Below are 27,563 nucleotides of genomic sequence, written 5' to 3'. Positions count from 1 at the left end.
GAGAATTTGTGCATTCATTGTACATTTTTTTCAAAAAAAACTAAGGTAGGGTTTGTAAACTTTTTTAAAAAGAAATGTAGGGTTTGATCAAAATTTCAAACCCTTGTTTTTTTTAAGAAATTTACAAACCCTACATACATTAGATTTTGGAAGAAAATGTAAAAATTTCAAATGAAATGAATAGAAAATGAAATTTTTGCTTACAAGAAACAAAAAAAACTCGAAAATCAATCTTACCTCTTACAACAAGCTTGAAATGAGCTGCAAACTCTTCCTTTCCAACTCTTGATGCACCAAATCAAAGTATAATGCAGCCCCAAAGTGATGAATAGATGAAATCTTGAGCTTCCTCCTTGCTGGTTTTTCTTCGATGAATCCTCGTTTCTCCTCACAACTCATTTTTCTCCTCCTAACTCATTTTTCTCCTCCTATTTTGCCAAATGAATGAAATGAAGTTCACTTTTAGGGGCATAGCAAAATATAACCAGAAAAAAAATCATATAAAAACTTTTTAATTCATGTTTTTTTTGGTCACTTTATTTGCTTTACGCTGGCTGAGTCTAGGCATGGGGACTCGGCCAAACTCAGCAATTTTGGGGTTGGGCAATTTTGGGCGAGTTTTGGGTCTAAACTCGGCTGAATCCGAGTCTGAGCCTGTCAAACCCGGCGACCATCACTCGGCTCAAGAATCGCCCAAACTCGGAGATTTTGGGCGATTCCTGTTTCTCTACTTCCACTAAACCAATACTCTTTGACCTCTATTCCTTAACCTCCAATATATCAAGGGGAAGAAGAATGTAGTAGCTGATGCATTGTCAAGGAGGCCACATTTGTGTTCATTGATAGAGATTGCAGTAGAATCAAATTCTAGCAAAGTATGCCAAAAACACACTTGCCAATAGTATTTTGGATGGCTCTTTGCATGTTGACAAGGGTAAGGTAAGAGATGAACTCATATTTTATAAGGAGAGGATCTTGTTGATTCTTGGGTCAGGACTTAAGTTGAAGATATTGAAGACATTTCATGATGCACATATGGCTGGCCACCCTGATTACTATAAGACTTGCAAGTAAGATGTGTGATAGATTTTCCTGGAAAGGCTTAAAAATGAAGTCCTTAAGCATGTTCGCGAGTGTCCTACATGTCAACTGAATAAAAATGAGCATACTTATCCTACTGGTTTGTTGCAGCCCTTACCCATTCCACATCAAAATGGGAAAGCATCTCTATGGATTTTATTATGGGGCTTCCCAAGGTGCAAGGGAAGGATTGCATATATGTGGTGGTTAACTAGTTGACCAAATTTACTCACTTGTATGCCATTTCAGCAATGTTTACAATGGTACAGGTGGCATATTTGATCTTTGGGGAGGTATTCAAATTGCATGGGATGCCTAAAAACATTGTTAGTGATAAGGACAATAAGTTCTTGAGCTTATTTTGGTAGAATTTGTTCAAAATGAGTGGGACCAAGCTTACTCCTAGCACTAGTTACTATTGATGGTGTTTTTATGCACAATCGAGCACTAAATAAAGTATTGAATACTCTATCCTCTCTTGAACAAAGACTTCTCAAATGCTGAAGATTAGCAAGAAGGATCACTTGAGACAACTCCAAGGTTCTAAATGTCAGGTCTTGACTTGTTAAATAGCTTCAATGTTATGATGTGATTTGTTGTACCTACAAGGGGATTTACGTAGTTGTTCTTTTAAATTCAATTCAAGCTCAATGGAATGATGTTGCAATATCGCTCTCTTCTACTACTACTAATCTTGGATAAAAATAACGAAAAAAGGAGTAGGGTTTAGGAATGTTACGCTAATGCTAGGAATTAAAGATAATGGACAATTTCAAGTGAGCCCAACTAAGCTTTGCTTTGACATGTTGTAAACATCTCCACAATGCTAGTGCAATCATCTAGGGATAGCTTGGTGATTTTCAAATCACTATCACAAGCATAGATACCTTCAAGGTGAAGCATATCAATGATGAAATAGTAAATGAAGTTAAGCTTTGGCTGAAATGGGTACAGTTGACTACACAAGATACTTCACCATCGATGGAGCATTAGTAGGTTGAACAACGAGCTTCACTATCAATCAGGCACATACATCTTTTACTCATCTAAAATACTTAAAAGCAAATTCTATTCTAATTTTTTTTTGTCTTTTCAAATTTTAACTTCTCTCATAAAAGGATGAAGAAACAAGCAAATGCTCCAAAACTCAATAAGTCACCAACACTTCAATGATTTTATTAATTTCGGCAACATCAAGCGACAATTCTTCAAAACTCTTCTAACCAATCCTTTACAAATGAAATGAGTTGAGCTTATATAGAGCTCTCAATTATAATGAATGGCCAAGATTAGACTAGAATCGAGGGCCCAGATTTTGCCACCTAAACCCTAATTAGGGTTTTTAACAACCAAAATACCGAATTATTGCAAAATATTAAATATCAACCAATGGGAATGTGACATCCATTTGGCACAAAATACGAGGAAAAATCCTCCAATAGGAAAAATTGATGCCACATAGGATCATAACAAATTTTCTTCTAGAATCTCGTTGTCCTTGTCCTTTTCTCTTTTGGCAAATTCAATGAATCTGGACATCATTGATTCAATCTCAGTTATTGGAACTGCAGGCAAGTTGTTCAATTGTTCTTCCAAGTAACTGACCTCGTCCAAGCTTGAGACAAAGGTTGTCTCCCATTCTAGCCCAAAATCTTGTCTTGCTGGCAAGTACGGTGAATGAGTGGATATCGTCCAATTGCCTCTTGGAAGGTGATTCATGGGTTCCAAAGAAGATAGTCTTCACTCTCTTAGTTAGCTCCTCGGCAACGATATCAATTCCTCCATTTGTCTTTTCCTTAAGAATGATCTCAGCTACTTCCAAGATCTTGTCATGTATCAAATTAATTGCTTGATCAACTTGAGTGCATCCACCACTAATATCTTCAAATATGAGTCTCCTCATATAAAGCAAATTACACCACTGTTGGAGATCAAGTGATTGCCCATCTTTTAATATTCCTTCGCTCATCAAAGTTCGCTTTGGTGTTTTCTTCATTACTTGCAATATGGGTTTAGTGAAATCTATAGTGTAAACAAAAGTATCATATGTTGTCATGAGTGCTTGAGTCCTTTCAAGAATGCCCATAGCTCTATCAAATATTTTCACCAACTCTCTTATGAATGCCTTTGCCTTTTTGTAAGTCTTATTTATCCATGTATCCATCAGTTGTGTCAAGGCATTCATCTTTTCAAAATCATCAACCGCATCTAGAGGAGGTAATGGTGGAGGCGTAGCCAAAGGATCATGCTGCCTCAGTGGTAGCTTGAGTTGCTGGAGTTGACTTCTCAATATACTATTTTCCTTCTCTAGCTTCTTATTCTTTTCTACTTCTAGCTTTAGCATGTCATGAACTATCTTTACCGTGTCATTCATATCTTCTAATGCCCGGTCAATGGTGGGAGGACCTAAATCAATGATCTCCAAGCCATAGTCCTCTGTTGTGATCTCATCCTCAAGCTTGTCTACTCTTGGAATGGCAATCTGAATTATTCTAGATCCTTCACCATCTCTTGTCATCTTTGACATCTTGGTTGCTTTCTTCTCTATTACTTTATTTCTATCTAAGTAGTTGCCTAGATAAACGGGATCATCTCCCTCTACTATCACCTTCCTTGTTAACCTTTCTCTAAACCATGCAGGGATAGCCGATCTCTCTTCTCCGACTTGCACTTCATTCAATTGTTGATCTTCTCGGGGTGGAGATGTAACTTCTTGTTCTTCATCTTCAATGTTTACATGTGCCTACCTTGTCATTGACTAGCTTAGGTGGGACTACCTTGTCTTAAGTCAATGGTTGCTTTCCCTTGTCTATCTTGTTGTTCTGGATTGTGGATTCCATGGACTCATGCATCCCATGATCAATGCCTTCTCTTGGTGGGTGATCTTCCTAGATAACTACTTGATTCATTTCTACTTCATGCACGAAAGAAGTACTAGTAGAAGGGCGATGTCCTAAACCTGACTTATACTTCTTCTTTGGAGGCTCTTTTTTGTTGATTTCTTTCCTCTTGGATCCTTTGGAATGAGCTGATTGAGTTGCACTTCCACTTTGGCTTTCGCTTTTTGTCTCATCATCAGAAGACTCTACTTCTCCCATCAATTCAAATGTTAGCTGAGTGCCTTGGTTCTTCAACATATGGGTTTATGCATCTACCCATTGCCTTGTGTATGATAGGAATGGCTTCGTTAAATCCCTCAAGTCAGTGCACTCTACCTCAATCCAATTGATTTTCACTTTTGTCTTTCTCTTGCTCATATACTAGTAAGAGACACCTTCCACTGTCTTGTGCTTGATCGGGAATGTTGAAGACCTTGCATACTGGTAAGAGACACCTTCCACTGTCTTGTGCTTGATCGGGAATGTTGAAGACCTTGCATACTTTGACGATGTCAATAGGTAGCCTCGAATACATCCTTTACCTTATGTTTAGATCGTCCTTAGCATTCATGAAATGATCTTCTAACTGTAACTTATGCTTGTGTCTTCTTCCACTTGATCTTCTGATGCTGCCATAGGGATAGAAGCTAAAGTACGGGATTAGAAGGAGAAACTTCAATTCTTCATCCACCTTCTTTGTCGCTTGCAAGGATGGGCACACTTCCAATGATTGTCCAACTGAAATGGGAAATGGAGTCCTTGACTTGTGTCTATTCTTCTATAATTTGTTGTATGGCATCAACTGGGTCATCAACTCAAGCAATATTAACTTGTTGGTAGGATATCTCGGTAGCATGTAAGGCAAGCAAGAGCTTCCTTGTACTCTTATGTAGATGAATTTGGGGGGCTGGATGAACCAAGCACCAAACTTCTCTACTAGCTCTTTCGCCTGTGGGGTTAGTCTTTGATGAATGCCACCTTGCAAAGTCTTTGTGATGTGCATAGTGAAGGCATCATTGACTCTTCTGTAATGAGTCTTTCTATGGTAATGCAACTGTGTGTATGATTCACATGCTCTCAATTCTCCAGCTCTTGTGCCAACTGGACCTCTATAAGTTAATCCTACATATTCATGGGCTCTGGCAAGTGAATATATGACGTATGAACTCATGTAGAATGTTTTAGTACGCTCAAGCCTTTTGAGTTGTATATCAAAGTTGTTACTAATAATCCTTGCCCAGTTGATTCTTTCTTTTGGTATGATCTCCAAGAAGTAGAACATCCAACTCTCGAACTGATAAGCATGGGGAGTTCCCATAACTTGGTTGAGCAATGTGATCAAATCACCGAATTCTTCCCTGAAGTCGATCTTGTGCAGCTTAGTGGGCATCTTAGCTAATCTAGGCCTACTCTTCAATAGCTAGTACTTGTTAATTATCTCTAGGCATTTGCTGGGATCATCATCATAAACAACCCATGCTGCTTCCTTGCTCTTGTAGATCATGTTGTTGAATTTAGGTATATGGAAGGCTTCACTAATAGCTTCTTCTGAAAGGTAGGCGAGCTCTCAACCATCAAGTGCCACTATCATCCTCTTATTTGTATCATAGCGTTTAGCACACTCAACGATCAATTCTTTGCACTGCATTGCTGGAGGGAAACCTGCTGCTTTCACTATGCCACTCTCGATCATCATCTTGGAGTACCCAGAAGGCTTGGTGGTGTATACCGTATACCAATCCTTGGAATTTCTTCATGTTGATTTGGCCAAGGTTGGTATCTCCTACATTGCCCCAAAACGATGTGATCTTGGACTCCATCATATCTCCATTTGAGTCCTCCTTGATGAGGGCTTGTCGTGCTCCTGCCATGTTCTACATGTGAAAGTCATTTTAGTTAGTCTTAGGACATGTTATTATTGCTCACAAATAGAAATCAGTCACCTAGGCTAAGCATCTCTACCCTAGAATGACGATGCATCAAATCTTTCAATATTGCTGAAGACCCTAGATGTCTAAGTAAAAACCCTAACTTGCAAATCTGATTCTTATTTGAATATGATCATCTATGCTAATGAATTGCACCTTGTAAATGCTCTAAGATGATTAAAAATTAAAATGTAATGGAGAGGACATCCGATGAACAAGATCGCATAAAATGATAAACAAGAAGCTAGACCAGCATTAAACAAAGTCTGATTTTCTGTAAAAATGATCAAATAAGCTTATTTCAGACCTGCGATGTATTTCAAAACAAACTGATATATCAATTTGTTTGTTCTTTTTGACAAAATTGTCTGCCTTTCAAATGAATACGCCCTTGGTTGATCACTAGATCCTGTCAAGTTTTGATGTAGATCCGATAATCTCTTTCAAATTCGCTATTTGAATTAGTGCATTCGCTGTGTTCTTATGTCAAGATCGCCTTCCCTATGAGGTAATTCGCTATGATCTGCAATGGCAGATGTGACAATATCTTATCAAGATTAGAAGAGCTGACATTGGAGAATCAGAGATAGATTCGCTGTGAAGAGGCTTATTTGCTGTGGATAATGATCAAATTCACCACCTCCAATCACCTTTGCTCTTCAAATTGAAAAATCGCTGAAAGTTGATGGATGCAATATCGATTTTGTGTTTGATAAAATGAAATGATCAAACACATTTATAGTTGTTTGGAGAAGCATTGCATCCCTTCATTTAGCTGACTTGCAACTATCATTTAATGTTTTGCAGTTAAACTTGCAAAGCCGACTTGAATTTCAAATTCAAAGTTTAAATCAAACATGTATCTTGCATCGTGGTGGGTCCAATCAAAGGGGCGCTCATTGATTGTGGTGGATCCTTTGCAAACCATGTTGATTCAAGTTACATTTCATGGATGTAACATTAAAACATGTCTCGTCTTTGCCAAGGGGGGGTCTTAAATCCTTATGTTGCACTTTGTCCTTGCCCAAGAACAGATTGATATCCTTATGTCGCACATTGACATTGCCCAAGGACGGATTGATATCCTTATGTCACTCTTTGACATTGCCTAGGGACGCCTTCATTTCTTAAGTCGCTCTTTGACATTGCCGCCTTGTCAAGAGATGCAATCGGTCATTGCCAGGGACGATCCGCCAAGGGTAATGTTGTCAGTATCCTTCGTCCAAAGATGTAAATGCCTTGTGTTGTTGAACAAAGGAGATCACTCAAGAATGTCAAATCGCACTACTAGGCTTCCAAGGAAATGAAATCTGATTGAAGATTAAAACCTCCTAATTTCCTGATCTTGACCATCAAAGGGAATGAATCGTCCTAAAGAGGTATTCCAGGCAATGGAAGAGAGTAACAAAATGTCCTAAGTCACCCTTCTAATCAAACGAAAGGTAATCAGACCAAGGCAATCATCATATCTAAGCAAAATCCGCACTCGATTCTTATCAAGGATGTGAATTGCCAACTCTTAAGTTACTAGGTGAGCTATCAGTCTCAAACTCAATCATTCAAAAGGATCAATCTTAACAAACTAACCTAACAAAGCCTACGACTCAAAGCAAAAGAGGGGGTCCCCATTTGTGATGGGACCATGTGTGAATTGGTCACAATAGTTACCACCCACAAATAGATGAGCAAACGGAAATTGTCAAAAAAAGGGTGGAAGGGTACCTACGTAACTATGTTTTAAGGCAGCAAAAGGCATGGGTGAAGTGGTTGCATTTGGGTGAGTATTGTTTCAACTCCACCTATCACATGTCCACTAAGATGTCTCCCTTCGTAACGCTTAATGTGTATGAAGCTCCTATCTTCATTGATTTGCTATTTGGTGATAGTAAGGTGCCTAAGGCGAAATATTTATTGCAGCAGACTTAAGATACAATGAAACCTTTTAAAGACAATATCCAACATGTTCGAAATCAGCAGAATTTGTATGCAAACCAGCACCATGCTGAGCATACATTTGAGGTTGGAGACAGTATTTACTTGCGATTGCAGCCTTACAGGCAGTCCACTCTCAAGACGAGTAGATCAGATAAGTTAAAACCACAGTTTTAAGGTCCATTTGAGATCTCCAAGAGGATAGGAGAAGTGGCTTATGGGTTGGATCTACCTGAAAATAGCAAGGTGCACAATGTCTTCCACATTTCTCACCTCAGAAAGGGGCTTGGACACAATGTAGTTCCCTCTTCCAAGTTGCCTCCTTTGCATGAGGAAGGCAAACTTGGTTAGTTCCAAAGGCAGTGAATAATTTTCAAGAGTGTTCCTTGCAAAAGGATCATCTGATAATATTTGTCGAAGTGGAAGAACTTGCCAATTGAGGATGCTGCTTGGGAGAGAGCAGATTTTAAAGCATCCAAATTTGCAATTACTTGGGGACAATCAATTTTGGGGAGTAAGGACTACTATAATGTACCCTTCTCAAGCCTAGTCAGTTGTTGTGTCTACTAGCCTATTCCTGAGTTCACATAGGCTAATTGGTCATGGTTAAGGGACTCCAATGTTCTTGGAGAGATCAGTTTTGGGTTTTCTTGACATCCAGTGATGGTTTGATGTTCAATTCGTATTCAAGATCGTAGCAACACTCTTTGTAGCATTTTTGGCCATTTGATTCTCCACATTGCTTGGAGAACAATGCTATTTTTAGCCAGTGCTCATTGTGCACCCAACATCATTCTTCAACATCAACTTCTTGGCATGATTAGTTTCAGTTTTCGATGCCTTGGCAATGCTTTCCACAAAGTGGTTTAGATTATTCAAATTATTACAATAAAGTCAAAGTTAACATTATAATATTTGCTTTATTGTTTTAATTTAATAAATTTTTGTTATGTACCCTCAAGTGGATGCCTAGGGAAGAAGGGGGCTAGACATAAATTAATTTTAAATTGCAAAAGACCTTTGATGGAAAAATGAATTTTTTTTAATTTTAAATCCCTATTTTTCCTCCAACTCTATATAAGGAGGATTTTGGCTCTCATTTGAGTTATTCAAGTTTGCAAACATAATAGAATGTTGCTGGAGTGAACAAGAAAAGTTCTTCCAAGGTTTATTGAGAACAGAAACCTTCATCAAATCACTAGTTTCGGTGGTGAAAGATCCATCCTAGCTGATTGAGTGATTTTTCTCAAGAATCACACTAGTTTTCATGGAGTTTATAAATTCGGGGTTTCAAAAAATAATGAAATTATTAAGGTATCTTGATTGCAATTTTTATGGGTTTATTTCTTGATGCTATTACAGAGATTTTGGTGAAGTTTTTGGGGGTTATCTGGTGTTCTTTATGCTAGCCATACCATGTCCATGATGGGGTCATAACTTTCACAATGAGCTTGGAGTTAGTTTATTATGAGAATTGCAATGCTTGGAGACTACTCCAAAATATTTCCTATGCCTAGGCAACTCCCTTATGATAGTATGGAGTGATGTTTGTGACTGTTTAGAATTTTCTAGAAGGGCTGAACAAGTAAAGCAATTAACATCAGGCATTTGTGGAATGGCGTGAGGGTTTGAACAGGTTTTTCGTGGAGTTTGGTGGCTCCTATTCCTTCCTATAGTGTTGCCTAGTCAAGTGTAGCAAATGGCATGTAAAAGAATGGAGATTTGAGGTCAAAAAATGAAGATATGAATTTTAGGAAGAATTGTCCCTGCCTACTGCAGGTCTGAGACTGAAATCCAACCTTTATCTGCTATTTTTGTAACTGTTGAGAGGGTTGAAGGTTGTTCGGTTGGTAATAGGTGTTGGGTAACAGTTTGGGCATGTTTGGAGGAAGGGTTGATGTCTAGAGGGGTTTCAAAGTGTCCATAGATGACTGAAAATCATATGACAAAGTTATTTATGAGTGGACATGATGTTTCAAAGGCTGCCTGGAGCTGGGTGAATGTGGTGATGGTTAGTATCGTTGAGAGAGATCCTACTCACGTCTGGAGGTGTCAAACAGGTATTTCTCTTGCTGGGCGCTATTAAAGTCCATTTTCAGACCTGTTTCAGACTATTCATTTGCTGATTCTAGGTACTTCAAGTGGGTTTCATGTTAATATTTATTATAAATGTTTACTTCATAGTAGTCATAGCATCACTGTGTAAGTGACTGCTAAAAACAATTCGAATCAGGAGCATTGTGTGTATTGAATGTTAACATCAGAATTAAATGATAGCATAAAGCTTCTATTTGCAAGTGTGATATTGTTCTTATTGCAAAAAAAATCACAAAAAAAGTGTGTGTGTATAGAGAGAGAGAGAGATACATATACATATATACGTACACATATATACATACATACATAAATACATATGTCCTCTTGCATGTTGGAGCCATGGTGACACATATTTAAGGAGTTACAAGTTAACTTCAATTGAAGGAAGAGTTAATCAAGTGAGACAGTGGTGGTAGATGATGCAGACACGGCACCTAATTGCCATCACTCAAGAATTGATGAGGCGGAGATGGCAAGTCATTGCCTTCTATCAAGGATGAGACATGCCGTTAGGTGCAATATAATATTACACCAACAATTACATCACCATCCCTCACAACAAATTTTCTGCCTAGGTCTAATATGAGAAGAATCAAACCACAATGCCATGTGCCCAACAATGCAACAGCAGTTACCATTTCATAAACAGCTAAAAGTTGAGCCATTCAACTTCCAAGCCATCCCCTTGCTAGATTGTAACTATTGTGATATATGAGAAGTAATTGTAACTAATTTATTTTAGTTCTCCATTTCCCGTGTTGGTTTCCAGTTTTGGATCAGTAATGAACTTTTTCTATTACTTCTCAGAGTTGTAAAGAACGTTCACAACAATGAATTGTAGTTCCTGATCCTCTATTTTCTCTCTTTACATTGTATACTCAGTTCAATGTTTGTTTACAGTCTAAAACTTTTGCTTCTTGCATATTTTGTAAACTTTTGTCACCAATGTAAGACACTGATTTCAGGTATGGATGTTGTCCCCAATATACAATCTGGGATCCAGATCACCAATTGACTTCAATAAAACCAGTGTCCTTTATATTAGAGGACACCCACTATGTTTAGAAGATCAACAATTCTTGAAACTTGCAGGATACTACAGGTGATTAAGCCAAAGATTTTCTACAATAGCTCAACTTTTCCAGAAGATACTTACAAAAACTAAGAGATTTAAATGAAAAAAACAATAATAGTCCTTCAACCTGCCTAAGAAGATGTCAAGAAAAATTTCTTTGCTCATATTCAAGAGATTCAAAAAAAGCTTATCAATTAATAGAGATGATAGTGACCATACTATAGGAGAAGTTCTATTACAAGAAGTCAAGGTAGTAGCCTACAATTGAAGATAGCCATCCTTTTCTAAGTAAGAACTCCTCTCAGTAGTACATGCAATCAAGACATGAAAAAAATTTCAAATAAGAATTTCAAAATATCTATTAACCATATCACAATAGTCAGTTTGTTTTCTCAAAGGGGTATCAAACAGCAAAGATAATATAGGGTGATCATCAAACTTTAAACTTGTCTACAATCTAGCTAGTCAATTGTTAGTTGCTGATGCTTTATCCTGTGCATATAAAAACTCAACAGTGCAAGGAAACTTACAGGAAAAACCAAAGGAATAGCCAAATCACCAAAACACAAACTATAACGATATTATCTCTTAAGAATATATACTATAAATTAAAATATGAAATATTTAATTATTGTACAAACAATGCTAGCATCCATCAATGATGCTCTTGTGTACAACATCCCCTATCAACTCACCAGTAGAATGCAAATAAAACTTAGAAGGCCACAACAGAATACAGAGATAAATTGTGAAATAGAAAAAGCTGTATAAGTAGCAACTTGAAATAGCTCAACAAACATGAAATACACACAAGGAAACCTTCAATCATAGTTTGCAAAACTCTACGAGTACTCTGAGTTGTCAAGTACTCCCTATTTTTTTGCTCTGAGTTTTTACAAGTTTAATCCACACATTTATATGGGCACAATAAAAACATGGGTAAAAATGCCTATGTGGGTATAACACTGGTCAAAATGTATTTCTCACACTTTTTTTTGCTATAAAACCATACATTTTCTCTTTTGAGATGTCAATTTTTTATTTAATATATTTTTTAATTGAATTTTGCCAAAACCAAATATGTATTTTTAAGAAATTTTAATTTTTAGTACTTTCTAAGTTGCTGAGTTTTGCCAAGTTCTTATCTAGTATTTGCCAATTCAAAAATTCTGAACTTGCCAAGTACTCTCCGAGCCCGAGTCTGCGAACTATGCCTTCAATCAATACCCTTACACTAAACAACAAATGTGAAAACATACAAAAAAATTTACTTATTCACTTTAAAATCCCTAAAAATGTACAACAAACTATTTTTAAGATCAGTTGTAGCTAGATTACTGTTGCTTAGCATAAGGGTAAAATTAGAATTATAAAATGATATTGTTTGCCCTCTCGGGTAAACGGTTAAATGCAAAACGTAAATGCACAGAACATAATGGAAATATATTAAATAACCAGCCTCTATATTAATTCAACAGTCCATGTACAATAAGTGCTTATAACCTTACATCTAACACGACTAACATGATCATACTTCCAAGAAAAGGTACACAATATATAATACCCGAAGGGTTGCGACACAACCGTCGCGACTCCAACTACCTACCCGTCGGCCAACTAATTGACCGCCGTAACTCATTATTACCGACGACAACATAAACATAATATAACAACATAACATAATGATTATTCCCGTCAACATCATCCCCCCCAAGAAAAGAAGTCGACTCCAACGACTTAATACAAAATAGAGATGAACGGCAGGAACTACTGACGCCAGTCGGGCCCAGATCTTATACACTTGCTGCGTCCTCGCCTGAAAACCCTTTTCTGCTACCATCCGATGCTCAAGTGCGGATTTCACCAATATTGCTTCCTTTGCCATCACAGTCCTCCTGTGCCTAACCCAAACTTGTCTGCAAAACACGTTTTCCAGTCTCAGCTTCCACCAACTGCTACTCAAATGATACTGTCTCCCTAGCCAATTTGTCCTCGATAGCCACCCGTGCTCCTCTCCCAGCATCCAACTCCTGGGTACGTTGAACTAAGTCTCACACGACTATTGCCTCCAACCTGGTGGTCAGCTCCTCCCGAGCCCTCTGTGCATCCACCAAGGCAACCTCACGTCCAGCCGAGACATACTCTGAGTTCCTCAAAGCGTACCAGTCATGCCTGGAGGTGGCCACAATCCGCTGGCACAAATGCTAGGAGACACCTCAAATCCTCCATCACACTCCCCAAAGGGCAAAAACTAAACTGAATAACTCCCTGGTGTCATACAACTGCGCGGACCTGCAATGCCTTCCCTCGAGCTCTGTTTGTTCCCAACCTCCAAATCCACCTCCCTCTACGGCTTATGGCTTCCCTGCCAATGCTTAGCTGTGGGCTTCTTTCTCACAATACGGACAACCACAACACTTCCCGTGGTCTTCTGTGGTTCAAAATAAACTGCGGGTCTGGGGGCAACGCCCCCAGCGGGGTCTGGGGCAGTGCCCCAGCGGGGTTGAGGGGCAGCGCCCCAGCGGGGTCCAGGGGCAGCGCCCCAGGTGCGCCCCCGCCGCCAACACCAATTTACAACCCTTAGAACCATGCGAAAGTCCATGGCGCGCATCATTTCTGTGATATTTTATGATGTCAAAACCCTTCTTCTACACTCCAATATTTTCAGTGTCTAGGCTCCAGATGTCATCGAATCATTTTTCAATCCGTCGTCGTCGGTTTTTTTTTTTTTGGCACTGTAATGTCCTCGATGGCACCCCGGCCATACAACCTCCCTGTACGGTCAACAACAGTACTGGCACCTCCGATCGTGCACTCAACACCCTCCACCGTACGACTATGTTTGTTTGTGCGGGGGCTGCGTTTATGTCTTTGTGCTCCGCGACAGCAGTGGTTTCCACCGCACGGTGGTGGACGTGCTACCGTACGATGGTTCCACCACCGATGTTGCCACCGTACGATGGTTCCACCGCACGGTGTTGCCACCGCACGGTGGGGCCACCGACGGTAGCACCACCGTGCCGTGGCAACACCGTCGGTGTTGCCACCACACGGTGGTTCCACCGTTGGTGGCCCCACCGTCGGTGTTGCCACCGCACGGTGGTGCTACCGTACGATGGTTCCACCGTGGCTTTCTTCTCCTCTTTTTTTTCCGTACGGTCAGCTGACCCGTACGGCCATACGATTTTTTTTTTTTTTTTCTTTTTTTTTCTTTTTTTCTTTTTTTTTCTGCTAGAGAGTCTTCCGTTGGGGTCCCCTGTCTCTGAGATCGCCCTTCATCCTTCTCAGTTTTCCTTGCCCAAGGGTCTCCTGTTGTGGTCCTGTGCCTCTTGAGTCGGCTGCCTCGCCTCTCAAGTCCCCTTCCATCCACTCAGGTCCCCCTTTGGGCTCTCGGGTGTCCGTCCGACCTCTCGGGTCCCCTGCGCGCTTCACGTGGTAGGGTTTCAATTTGTACCCGTTGGTGGCAAGTCTATTTTCCATGGCCATCCGAAGACCTGGAACCACAAATTCTATAGGGACCACGACCTCCTTCCCGTACATAAGAAGAAGAAGAATAATAAAGATTTTGAAGACTGCGGTCTTCCACACAGGGTTCCAATCATGGCCAACACTCTTCGGATTATCTACGTCGCCAAGGTTTGGGGCATCTCCCTTCCAATATTCTTTGTATTCCGGCAGGTACACCTCTGTTGGTTGCTCTGGTTCCTCTAAATTGAGCCTGTAGCTTTGGAACATTTCATAATCCTCCATTTGCCAGTGGAAGAGCTTGTTAAGTGAGCATACCTCATCTTCAGAACATCCCTCCAATTCGAGCACCCCTTCACTGTTCGGCTCCATCGCATTCTTGCCCTTGCTTTCATCGGGACCCCCTTCCCCTTTATTAAAGTCCTCTAAGTCTGAGTCGGAAGAGGCGAGCTCTTCGCCAACATCTTGGGTGTGTAGGTCAATGGTATATTTCCGCCCTCCCTTCTCCATGGAAAGTGTATTTTTCTTCCAGTTGTGGTTCACCCTCGCGTTAATCAACCACGCTCTCCCCAGGATGGCGTCATAGCCTTTCTTCTTCGAGGGAATAACCACGAAATCTAACAAGAATGGTTGCATACCAATTGTCACTTGCTGGGCCATCAACAGGCCGAGTGGCTTAATGCCGTGTTGGTCCGCTCCCACCAGGTTGAATGTGGGTGGCCACAGGGTGGGCTTCCCCAGCCGCTTCCATGTTTCTTCTGGTAGTATATTCACCCCAGATGCCCCGTCCACAATGGTGTCCTTCAGAATGGTCCCACGGATACCCATTTCTACCACAGCTGGGTGTCTACCACTGCTCATGGCTAGTAACATCGGGTCAGTCGAAGGGCTGACGAAAACCTCCACCTGTGGTGTACTCTTCGAAGCGGTGGCGGGAACCCCTACCTGTGGTGCACTCGACGATGCGGTGGCAGGAACCCCTACCTGTGGTGCACTCGACGATGCAGTGGCGGGAAACCCTACCTGTGGTGCACTCGACACTGCGGTGCTTTGCACATTGGTGAGGATGGCAATCCTCAATTGTGGCATAGAGTCTAGAAGGTCTTTTACCTTTATCGGCACCTCCATCTGCAAGATTTGCCCAATGATGTTATTTTCCGCTTCCATACGAGATGATGTACTCGCCACCTCGTTGTCCCATCGTTCGGTCGTCATCTCACGTTCAATATTGGCCTTTGCCTCCCGTAATCTCTCCTTCTCCGTACGGGGGTCGGGATAAGTGGCTTTTTTCATCTGGGCGCGGGTGATCGCCAGTACTTCTTTCTCACCAGTCTTCTCAGCCTTCTCAATGTTGAGGAGATTAACCCCTGCCTGCGGGCAATTTGCATCCTCATGGTCGCCTGGCCCACACCAACGGCAGAGGTGCTGAGGGGTGGCTTCCTTTGTGCAATCACGGGCGAAGTGCCCCCACTGATTACAGGCCCTACATTGGATAATTGGTCGGCCCTTGGCGTCATACTGGATACAGCTTCCGTTATTGTTATTGTTGCTATTCCTTCCGCCGCCGCGTCTGTTGTCCCGGTATCCTCCAGATGATGTCGTTGTGTTAGTATGTTGGCCAGTACCCGCTGGTGCGAATGTTGTGGCCTGCTCCGTGAACAACACCTGGTTCATTTGCGTACCTCGGGTTTTCATGTTGTATGGGCACTCCTTGGTGGAGTGTCCCATCACTTGGCAAATCTCGCAGAATGCCTTCTTTTGGCAAGTACCCTTTGTGTGCCCTTCCTCTTTGCACTCAGTGCACCATATGTCCCCTTCGTTCCGACCAATGCTTCTCATTATTTTGAATTCCTTTCTCATTCGCTCCATGTCTTTCTGGAGCGCTTGCACCCGTTTGCCAGCCTCGTCGTCGCTGCTGCTTTCCTGTGAAGAGTCATTGTCCTCGGATGAGGATTTATTATTTTTCTTCTTCTTTGATGTTTTGTGTTCGCTCTCCAGGTCCATCGCCCTATTATAAGCGTCGTTATATGACGTTGGGGGTACAATTTTCATCTTCCTCCGTAGGGAGGATTTCAGCCCTTCAACGAACCATCATTTCTTCAATCCATCTGCAGGTTGGCTTTCCATTTTACCCAAGAGTTCTTTCAGCCTCCGACTGTATGCCCGTACTGTCTCCCTGGTACCTTGTTTGGTACTGTATATCTCCGTTACAATTTCATTGTCATCATGGAGCAACCGAAACTCCCCTGTGAATTCCTTCTGTAGATTGGCCCACGTGGCCACTTTTTGCTTGTCCACATCGGAGTACCAATCTATGGCAACTCCTCGTAACGTGGCTGGAAACTGCTGTACCCAGTCATCCTGGTCTGTAACTCCATTGGCGGACCAAATGGTTTCACATGTACGGCAATGCCGTAAGGGGTCTTCCTTGCCCTCCCCTGTGAACTTTGGCAATTTTTGTTTACTTGCCATCCCACCGCTGGGTCTCGCTCCTCTAATTCCTTGTGTGCTTGTACCTAGCGATCCTCCGCCTCCTGCAACTAAACCTCCACTCGTGGGTCCTTCGGAAAAAGTTGCTGACACCGAACCAACCAAATTGCCTCCCGTACGGTACCCTTGTGCTCCCTCGGCACCTTCGGTCGTACCGTCACCTTCTAGTGTCTCCCTCCGGTTGGTTGTTTCCCTCCGGTTGTCCTCTGAAATGGACAAATTCTTTAGCAAGTTTCTGGTAGCGTCGATCAGGTTTAGACTTCGCCTTGTTTGTTCCACCAACTCTTCGCAGCTCCCTACCCTACGGTGGTATTCTGGCGAACTGTAGAGTTCTCCTTCGGCACCCTCCGTGATTCCTTCTGGCAGCCCTACAACAATGTAGACAGTGTAGTTCTCTCCGTCTATCTCTGCCTCCGCAACCTCCGTGACACCTCCTGGGTTCCCTTCGGGCAACCCCTCGGCCGGTCGTCCCTCGGCAAGCTGCCTTAGCCTACGCCTTCGTTCTATCTGCTGTCTGAGATTCAACGCGGTTTGTGCCACTTCCCATTCGTCACTTTGTATCTTTTTATTTTTGTCCTTATTTAGTCTATTGGGCATAAGTCACTTCCATACACAGCAAACACACGCCATGTACACAAAAAAACTTTTATTATTTTTATTTTTATTTTGCCTTTCGGCCACAATTTATATCAGCAGTGTGTCGGGATTATTACAAGGTTCAATTTCCTCCTGGCCCGGCGCCATCTCGTTCCATTTCCCGTCGGCTGTTCTCTTCGTAGCATTGCAGGATTTGTTGTCGTCGCTCTTCCTGGGCAATCTCCTCCAGGCGGGCCTGTTGTGCCAGCGATGCCTGTGCAAGCAACCGGGGGAGGTGGTTCATCAACTGGTTTACTGCCGGGCAAACCTCCAGCGCTGTCCACACGGCACTTGGTGGGATTTCTGCCTCCGCCGCTTCTCGTCGAACGTATGTCTGAATGGCTACCTGGAGCAAAATTGAAAATTCTCGCGTTGCCGTGTCTTCTCCTGTATAAAGTTCTGTCCGAGCGTTGTCGGCCTCCGGGTTTACTTCACCAACGGGTAGGCCCATTGTGTCTGTGCGCCATCCGTGTCTTCCGTTCCCGAGTTCGTCTAGGCAGCAGCACCAAATGTTTGCCCTCTCGGGTAAACGGTTAAATGCAGAACGTAAATGCACAGAACATAATGGAAATATATTAAATAACCAGCCTCTATATTAATTCAACAGTCCATGTACAATAAGTGCTTATAACCTTACATCTAACACGACTAACATGATCATACTTCCAAGAAAAGGTACACAATATATAATACCCGAAGGGTTGCGACACAACCGTCGCGACTCCAACTACCTACCCGTCGGCCAACTAACTGACCGCCGTAACTCTATTACCAACGACAACATAAACATAATATAACAACATAACATAATGATTATTCCCGTCAACACATATCCTCTCCCTTAATTAATGTTGTTTTAAAGAGAATGACATAGAAAAGACTGTGTAAGTAGCAACTTGAAATAGGTCAACAAACATGAAATACACACAATAAAACCTTCAACCAGTACCCTTAAACTCAACAATATGTAAAAACATTCAGAAAATATGTCACTTATGTAATCACTTCAAAATCCCTACAAATGAACAAGAAACTGTTTTTAAGATCAGTTGTAGCTAGATTAGTGTTGCCTAGCACAAGGATAAAATTAAAATTAAAAATGATGCCCCATCCCTTAATTGTTTGGTTACAATTATGAATTTGAGAAATGTAATTTTCCACGCCAAGGTAAAATCCAACTAAGCTCAAACAAATTCTTTCATTTTGTATTCATGTTATCATATCAATATGTTTGTAAGCATACTTTGGCAAGTTGATTTCAATTTATCACCCCTCATTTAATTCTTTTGAAATGGAAACAGAGACCCACATTGACATTGTAATTAAGTATAAAAAAAGATTTGTACAAACAAGAGAAACCCAAAAGTAAAAGACCAGACAATGCAGACGAGCATACACATTTCATCTAAATACTCTTGTATATTGACTCTCTTATCATTTTTACTTAATTATTTAAACAAAATGCCTAAGAGGCATGCCAGTATAGTTTTCAAGCATAGGCACCTGGGGAAAATAAAGGAAACCCAAAACAAAGTGACCATTAGATAAATCTAATATTCAAAGTTTGTTAATAAATGAATTGTATAAATAGGCACCACATAAACATTAATTAAATTCATTAGTGTCTAGACCATGTTTTTACCATCTATATTTCTTGAACTCTGTATATACAAGATTAGAAATAGAAGGTAACATATGCTTACAACCGCAGGAGGCTGATCAGCAGCTTTTACTCCATGTGTTGATTGGGAAGTTGAGGGAGACAATTTTGCATCACGGGTAACTGGAAGTGATGAAGATTTGTTTGCTGAAAATGCTGCTAGGACCTTCTTCAAAGAATATGACCTTAAATATGAAAGCTTATTCTCTACTTCAGGTACTACTCTTTTTGATGATGCTTCGGGTGTCAGTAAAACAATATTTTCACCCTCTGAAGTAGATGCCCTAATCTTAAAGCTCGGCCGAGGTGGAAATCCTTGAATGGGAGTTTTGCTCTTCATTGTACTTGGTGTTGGGGGCAGGTTCACTTTCAGAGAACTAATTTCATTATTGATTGACCTTGAAGGTATTTGAACAGAAAGTCTAGGTCTGCTCCCTACAGCATGTTGGAAAGAGTTATTATCTTCACGTATCAAGCTCACATTTCGGTCATTTTCCTGCATGCACCTAAAGTTATTAGTGAAAAGACTCAAAACTACATTAAAGAAACTAACAAGAAATTTCATGCCAATTACAAACGAATAATTTATAGTATTTCCCGAATTAATAAGCATTGAAATTGTGCTACAATCCCAACGTAGAACATGCAAAAATATAATCAAAGAACTGTGCTGTGGTTTTCAAAATTCACACACCAACTATTTACAGAGTTAAAGGCCTTCTTTATTATCTTTTTTCATCCTTTACAGCAAACATATACAGTTTGCTTTACATCACAAGAAATTGTTTGGGATGGTTTCTTCTAGCTTTAAGGAAAATAAATGTTCAAAGTGTTCTAGCATAATGACTTAATTTAAATATTAACATCTAATCCAAGATATAAAAAAATTATATTGGATCCCTCGTATGGCCTACAGGCATCATTTCTAGCATAAAGACTTAATTTAAGTATTAACATCCAATCCAAGATATGAATAAATTATGTTGGATCTCTTGTAATGGCCTGCAGGCATCCTTAGACCACTTGGTTAGACTTTCCCACAAATGTTTCAACTGTGTTTACAGCCTTGTGATCTTAAAACTTGCCATATCAAGGTCTGCAAGACAGAATAGAACTTATATTATAGATTTGTATACATAATACTCACAAAAGAGCACGCAAATGCATATGAAATATTCTGAATTAAAATGTTGATTTTGGGGGGCAAAGTGAGGGAAGAGAACCGCATTGAATAAAATAGTGGCTTTTTAACACAATTAGAGAGATGACAGAAATTTAGGAAATATTATTAAAGGAGCAGTTTCTTATGTGTTAAAATGCAAAAAATGTAGGATTTGAATTTTGTTCAACAATAAGAATTTTACATTTACTTTTAGGAATGAAGGAACTCTAATAGGAAAATACTTTTGCTCTGCAAGCTACAACACACCTTTGTTTGCAAGATGACAATTGAACAAGCATAGTTTGGAATTACAGAGAGGTACAATCACCTTTTCGGAAACACTGGGAATCTTTATCTTCATTCTTCCACTACCATGATCAGAGAAATGGTTCCTCTTAGGCATCAATCATTATAGAATTATCAGAGATCTGACCAGCTAATTATGCCATTCTTCGGGCCTATCTCCAACCATGGAATGGTTAAACACCTTAAATGTTGTGGCCCCTGATAGACCTTCATCCTAAAGACAGGCAGTGAGATAGACATTCCAAGTTCCAACTATTGGAAAACTATTTAAGATAGGGAAGATATGAAATACACAAAGGGCTTTGATAAATGATAACATTAAAAACAGAATTATCACCTTATTCTGAAATAATCAATTTTATTTTCATGAAATAGTTGATATCTTAAGCATAGACTCTCATACTTCTTCTCTCCTGGCAGACATTGCCAGCATCAAATGAGGATAGTATCTGACTACGCCAATAAGTGTCACATGGACAGATCAATTGCCCTCTTACCATGTATAAATGTCATCAGATGATCATCATATATATACCATTCATTCATTTCTTTCTTTGATCTGTACTGATTTTGAGGGAAGAAATGCTAGAGTTAGAGATGGCCTGTGTTGATAATGTCAGCACTAATATCCACTGGACAAGAACGTTGTTCAAGACATGTTTGACTAGGTTTGAAATTTCAAAGGTTGATGTTCCACTGTGTTGACCAGAGGGGCTGCTATTTGATTGATTTTTCCTGCATTGGCAAAGGTTCATGCTGTGTCTTAAACTGTTATACCTACTGCATTTGCCAATTTGATAGATGTACATGCTGAATTGAACAGAAAATTATGTTCTTGGCTTGACAAAGCATGCTTTTAAATAGCCAAACCTAATAAACTGCTTATGTTGAGAAGAAAACCTTTGGTGGTAGTTTCTTGTCCCATGATATGTACAATTCGGGTACTTGATCCCATCTTAAGATGGATTCCAGTTCCACTGTTTACCACAATTTTTGGATGAGATATAAAGAGAAGGCATTTCCAAAATCTTCTTCTGCTCCCATCAGTCTTCCAAATGTGTTATCTACAAGTTTGGTAAATGGATTTTCCCAAATGCACAGCAGCAAGTTGAATGTACAAAACATTTAGACCCTTTGGATTGCATTTCTTCTGATTCGAAATTACGCCTATCTGATGGCAGCATTTCTGGTGCCAAGTCTAAAGTTTCTACTCCAGTCAATCACAGCTCTTCCAACCCCCCTGCATGCATATACTTTACAAACACTTCATTTGCAAAGATCTTGGACTCTGCTTGAATCTCCACTCTTTGCTAGCAACGACAAACATGGCCAACCCTGCAAGCATTGTAATGTCCCCTCCCTAAGAACTGTCAGCATGTTGACCGTTAGCCTATTCAACAAGTTACAGTAGGCTAATGAGTTAGGGAACTCATTGGAGTTTTGATGGCTGTTCAATCCAGTTTATTCAGCGATGACAAGTGTTGCTCTGAGCTCAATTGGTTGTGATTTGCATTATGACCATTTTTGGAGTGAATTTGGACAATTTGTCTGGATTTTACTATTATTAGCAAGTCACAGTCTGGACACCAACTTGGTCAGTTGGCAATATTTCTATTTTGGGAAGGTCAGTAAATGCAATTGATGATAATATTTTGGTAGTTAATGTGGTCCAGAGTGATTATTATAAATAATGTTAAAAAATATTGAAGTTAAATTAAATATTTAACTTTATTGTTATTTACTCTAATAAATTGCTTAAGTGGGCGCCTTGGGGATTAAAGTTGTTTTTATTTTATAAACTATCTCCTAGAATGAGAAACAGCCTTCACAATGGCCCATGGATCATACTTCTTGCCACCCAAATTCCAACCTGCCATGTCAAGTTGGTGATTCTTACCCATAAGATTTTGATATGCCAATATCTCATTAGGTGGCCATCTTTGGTGTGCCACAATAAACATATCTAAAATATACCAAACATTATCATAATGAAGTATCTTACGTTGGAGTGGATCCTTGATGATCTCCATGCATTGAGTGACTTGGGTTCTTCAAACACTCACCTCTCTTCTTTTCACTTCAGCAATGCTTGGGACAACATTCAATATGTTGTGGAATATCACCTCCTCATCCATCTTGAATTTCAAATCTACAATGTACTTTTCAAAGAAGTGGGTCCACCACACACCAACAATTATGCTCACCTCTTCTAAAGTGGTGTTGTGATGTTTTGAAATATCCCTCCCTGATCTGTAATTTAATTCTCTGAATTTTGGGATATTTTGATCTGCTTTTTGTGTTTTTTTGGTGTTTTTGGAAAAATAATGCAGATAATGGAAATACTAGGGAATTGAAAACTATAACAAAATACGGCTCTAAACAAATGGCAAATTCATAACTTTCTTCAAACCCTAGAGCTGAAAGCATTTAATTATTCATCAATCACATACCCAATCAGCTACAGGCTAAGTGAAGAATTCTGAAAATACTGATTTTTTATGCACCAAACCCTACATTCCACAATGACAGGCTGATAAGACTCCAACGCCCCTTCAAATGGATGACAATGTTGTTGGCAGGAGGTGGATAGAAGAAAGGATGCTGCAACAGCCTGAATTTGCCTCAATGCTGCCCAAATTCATAGCTCAAACTCGCACACAGAGACTAGGAAGAAGTATGACCAGCCTTGAATGAGTACAGACCAACTCTAGGAAGGTAAGGCAGCAATATGGTGTTCTTAATTGATCACAATCTGGCAGAACCTCTGCAATTTGCCCACAAGAATAATTGACCAACCCTGTGTTTTCACCTCCAATTCAGAATACTTTCAGCACAATTGCAACCTCTGATTGAAGCTGCCTGCAAAGATGTCCTTGGGTGATCTTTCACACCTGCAAACACACAAATCCCTGAGAGTTTCTGTTCTCAAAGACTGATATTCTCTAGAAACCCTTGTTTCTCAAGCTCCAAATTTGTGCATTGAACAATGAATCAATAGCTCTCCAAAATAATCTTTTATATTCTCCAAATCCCAACGCACCTTTTTGGCCCCATTAAACATAAAATTTATTAATTTATTCCTTTATTGAATTTCCCCAAAGTGAGCGCCCAATATGACTTTATAAAGTCACTTTATTATTATTTAATAAAGTAACTTTATAATTTATTTAAAAAGTCACTTTATAATAAAGTAACTTTAATTTATTTTTAACTTTATATTAACTTTAAAATTTAAATATTTATTCATAATCATCTCCTGCCACTAAAACTGACAATAGATGCTACACCTGTGATCCATTGTGATGGAACAAATCAGCTACGGGTTTACTTTGCAACTTGCGTTTCCCCTCACCCTCTCCTACATGGGCCTAAAAATAGCAATACCTCCTAATAAATGCAATGTCCCCTACTAGGAGGCTGCCTGTTTCCCAAAGGTTGACATACATTACTATGCATTATTATGTTATTCATAATATTTAAACCCATCTTAACTTCTTTCCTAAACCTAATGAGGGAATGGGATTTACTGTTAATGGGCTCTGACACCAATCTACAAGGAAGCTCCCTCAAGGTTTCAGGACTCCATCCCTACACCATCTTGGGCTTACCATCACTTGTGAGGATTTACTCACCCCTCCCTACACACACCAACCTATCCTCTCATAGGCATTAGCAAATGAATTAAAATGGAGTCGTGAATATAATAATCTTGATTGCATTAAGAATTAACATAAATGTAATTAAGTATAATTTTGATCTATTTTATCAACAAATACAAAATTCCATTGACAGTACTTATATACTTTATATCAGAATCTATAACAAAATATATACTTATTTATAACAGAATGCAAACACAGCATAGCCTAAATGTAAACCAATATATATTAATGGGTATGATACAGCATACCCGTTTTACTGTTCTTGTTTTGATAGTAATTAATTCTGATTTCTCATTGATGCAGACTTAACGTCTTTCCTTGTTGATCTCCTTCGATGCCCCTCCTTTCCCATTCTCAATAGGACCTTATACTTTCTCAAGAGAGGCAGTTTCTTTATAGTCATCACCCTTCAACCAAATAGACACATCCCACTACAGGTTGCATCTCTTTGTTAACATATGTAATTACCTTTTGTTAAACAAACCGCAACCCTTGACTACAATCACTGCTTTGTATTATTAGGAAAGTTGGTCATCTTTTCATTATATTTAATTGCTGATTTAGTGTTTTTTTTATATTAATTATTCTCATTGCCGCTTTATGAATGGTTATCTCCTTAATTAATTTGTTGTCTTTGCTGGTAAATACAAATTGCTATCATTAAAAGGATTTCCACATTAGCATGAATCGCTGCACAATGAAGATTCACTGCCATTATTAGGGAATTCGCCATTTTGATAGAAGATTGCTGGACTCATATATATTGTGATCGTTGCATTATGGTATTTAATACTGATCACTGTCCAGGCTAAACATAGTATAACAATGACTTGGTTTGCCATACTTCTATTTGGTCACTATTCAGAATCTTAACATAAAAATGACTGTGTTCTTAAACTTTCACCAATGATAGTGAATATTGTTATGGTATTCATTTTGACCTGATCGAGGACATGACAAAAAATAGGAAGTTGGTTCTGAGCTCTTGTAACACCCCCAAAAAAACCCTGCAATGTCCACCAGTCCCTGAATGTATTCCCTATCCACTGTATTAGCCTACAGGAACCACTTCTGATAGGCTAACTCCTGCTAAAAATAGAAATTGCCTAGGAAGGGGGCATTACATGTTTACCTTGGACTCCAAAGAGACTACAAACAAATGGTTTGGATCAAACTATATGTGGGCTGGAAGGTGATTGTAAGAGTCACATATCACCCCAAATTTCTCTCCAAACGGCACTAAAAATGTTGGGATGTTTGCGCTTAATGATCTCAACATGTGATACCTTCTACACACAGCATTAAACCAAGAGATATTCTTCATACCTTGGCTGTAACACTGCATTCTTTTGCTCAGAATCAGAAATGTAATGGATGGAATCCACCCAATACTAGCTGCAAACACCTCAACAATAATGATGGGCTAAAAACTCCCCCAACATGTGATTGCAAACTCTTCTTTGTCTGCAAGGAAAGTGTAGGAAATGCTGGAAATGTTGAGGACAGCAAATCTAAAAATTGGAACCATACTCAAAATGGCACTTAGCTTCATATCTATTGCAACTAATACTCATCCCAACTATGTCAAATTGGTGTTCCTAAACAAAAATGTTCCATTTAACAGTTATCCCATTTGGTGGCCACCTTAGAAGTGTTATATTGAGCATAACCAAAATAGGCCAAATACTACTATGATCAAGCACCTTTACCTTTGGAAAAACTTGTGGTTGAAATCTAATGATCTTTCATCCAAATAACCCTCAATCATGCTGAGACAAACAAAGATAGCATTTACTTGCAAAAAAAACACTATAGCACCACTGCATCTCAAAATCCTCTACAAATCAACACACTTGTGATTCTCAAATGAAATCGCCCAAGATTAGAAACAAGGGTTTTTGTCCTCTCAAACCCCAAACAAACCAAGGGTTTTTCGTCCTTGAATGCCCTAGATTGAACAAGCTGCCCAAATTTGAAAATTAGATGCAAAGACTAACTTGAATAATGATTCCTAGATGAAAATAGACACCTCCTTGATATACCTTTTCAAATTGGGCCCACAGGTCCTAAATATCCCTCCAAGTATTTAACAGTACTTTTAATTTTTTACTTTTTTTTAATTTTTTTTATCTAAGTATTTAAAGATACTTTTTATTTTAACACTAGTGCTTAAAAAGACCTGTTATTTTAATTATAATAATATTATTAAGTTGACTTTAAAATTAGAGATTATTGGGCCCAAGTTAAATAATATTATTAATTACCTTAATTTGAAAAAAAAAAATGGGGCATGACAGCTACATCTGTTTCCTGGAACCTTGCACTTTGATTCTAATTGAAATTCGTAACATAACAAAATCTAGTTATTATTTATGCTTTGTGCAATGCAATATAATCAGAGATATGAATATAAACAACAAAAATTTATATTCTACACTTCATGGGCTAAACTCACAATTTCATTTTCTTTCTATCTCTATGTTATGGAAATGCCTTAATATTTCAAAAACAAAAAAGCTTTGTCCCATTTTCTACATAATTTTACATTTTTTTATAGCTGATTTTTCTCCAAATTTCCCATTTAAATCCTGATGTTTTCAAAAAAAAATTATACTTTCAGTTTGCCGATTTTTTAACTAGAAAGATTTTTGCTGCTATAGTTCCAGTGCCCTTATCTGCTGGAAACTCATATCTTTTCTGTGGAAAACAGGGATTTTTGGTTGCAAACCACAATCTCATTATTGATAGAAATTGAAAGTTATTATATGTGAAACCTCCAATAATGTTTTGCTTTGGTTTAGAGTGCCACATGCCCTATTCTTCTCAGATTTCTAGTATGGGTTGTTCTTTCTGACTAGAACAACATGAAAGTTCTATCTGTCAAATCCACCTAGATAAAGATCTTATCAGCCACTTTTCTCTCCCATTTCACCCTCCTTTTTCACCTGCTGTTAGTGGAGACTTCCCAACATTATTCGTACTATTTCTAGATTACTTCTTACAGTTACTTGTATTAGGGACTTCAAAATACTAAAATACCATAGACCTTGAGGACATTGCTGTCACTACTTGTCATGACCCCACTAAAAAAGGACCAGATCGCAGCCAATTTATTGCCTAGGTGATTGATACAATAGTAAAAAAAAAGGCAGCACTTGTCATAAGGGGAGAGCTGACTGGCGCTAGAAAAT

At 39.4% G+C, this 27,563-nt stretch overlaps 1 protein-coding gene across 4 annotated transcripts in view; it reads right to left on the bottom strand.

Annotated features, from left to right (window-relative positions):
• LOC131061007 (uncharacterized) overlaps positions 1-27,563 on the bottom strand; it is a 133,065-nt gene that overhangs the window by 86,935 nt on the left and 18,567 nt on the right. For 3 of the 4 annotated variants that reach the window (XM_057994510.2, XM_057994508.2, XM_057994509.2), the window contains exon 2: positions 19,286-19,738. The exons of the other annotated variant lie outside the window; for it this stretch is intronic. In XM_057994510.2, coding sequence (XP_057850493.2) covers positions 19,286-19,738 — 453 coding nt within the window. The remainder of the gene's footprint in view (positions 1-19,285; positions 19,739-27,563) is intronic. 4 annotated transcript variants of the gene reach the window in all.

This window comes from Cryptomeria japonica, chromosome 9, assembly GCF_030272615.1.
Source record: "Cryptomeria japonica chromosome 9, Sugi_1.0, whole genome shotgun sequence".
Taxonomy (NCBI): domain Eukaryota; kingdom Viridiplantae; phylum Streptophyta; class Pinopsida; order Cupressales; family Cupressaceae; genus Cryptomeria; species Cryptomeria japonica.
The sequence above is the reverse complement of the archived record's forward strand: the minus strand, read 5'-3'. Positions and strand labels throughout refer to the sequence as shown.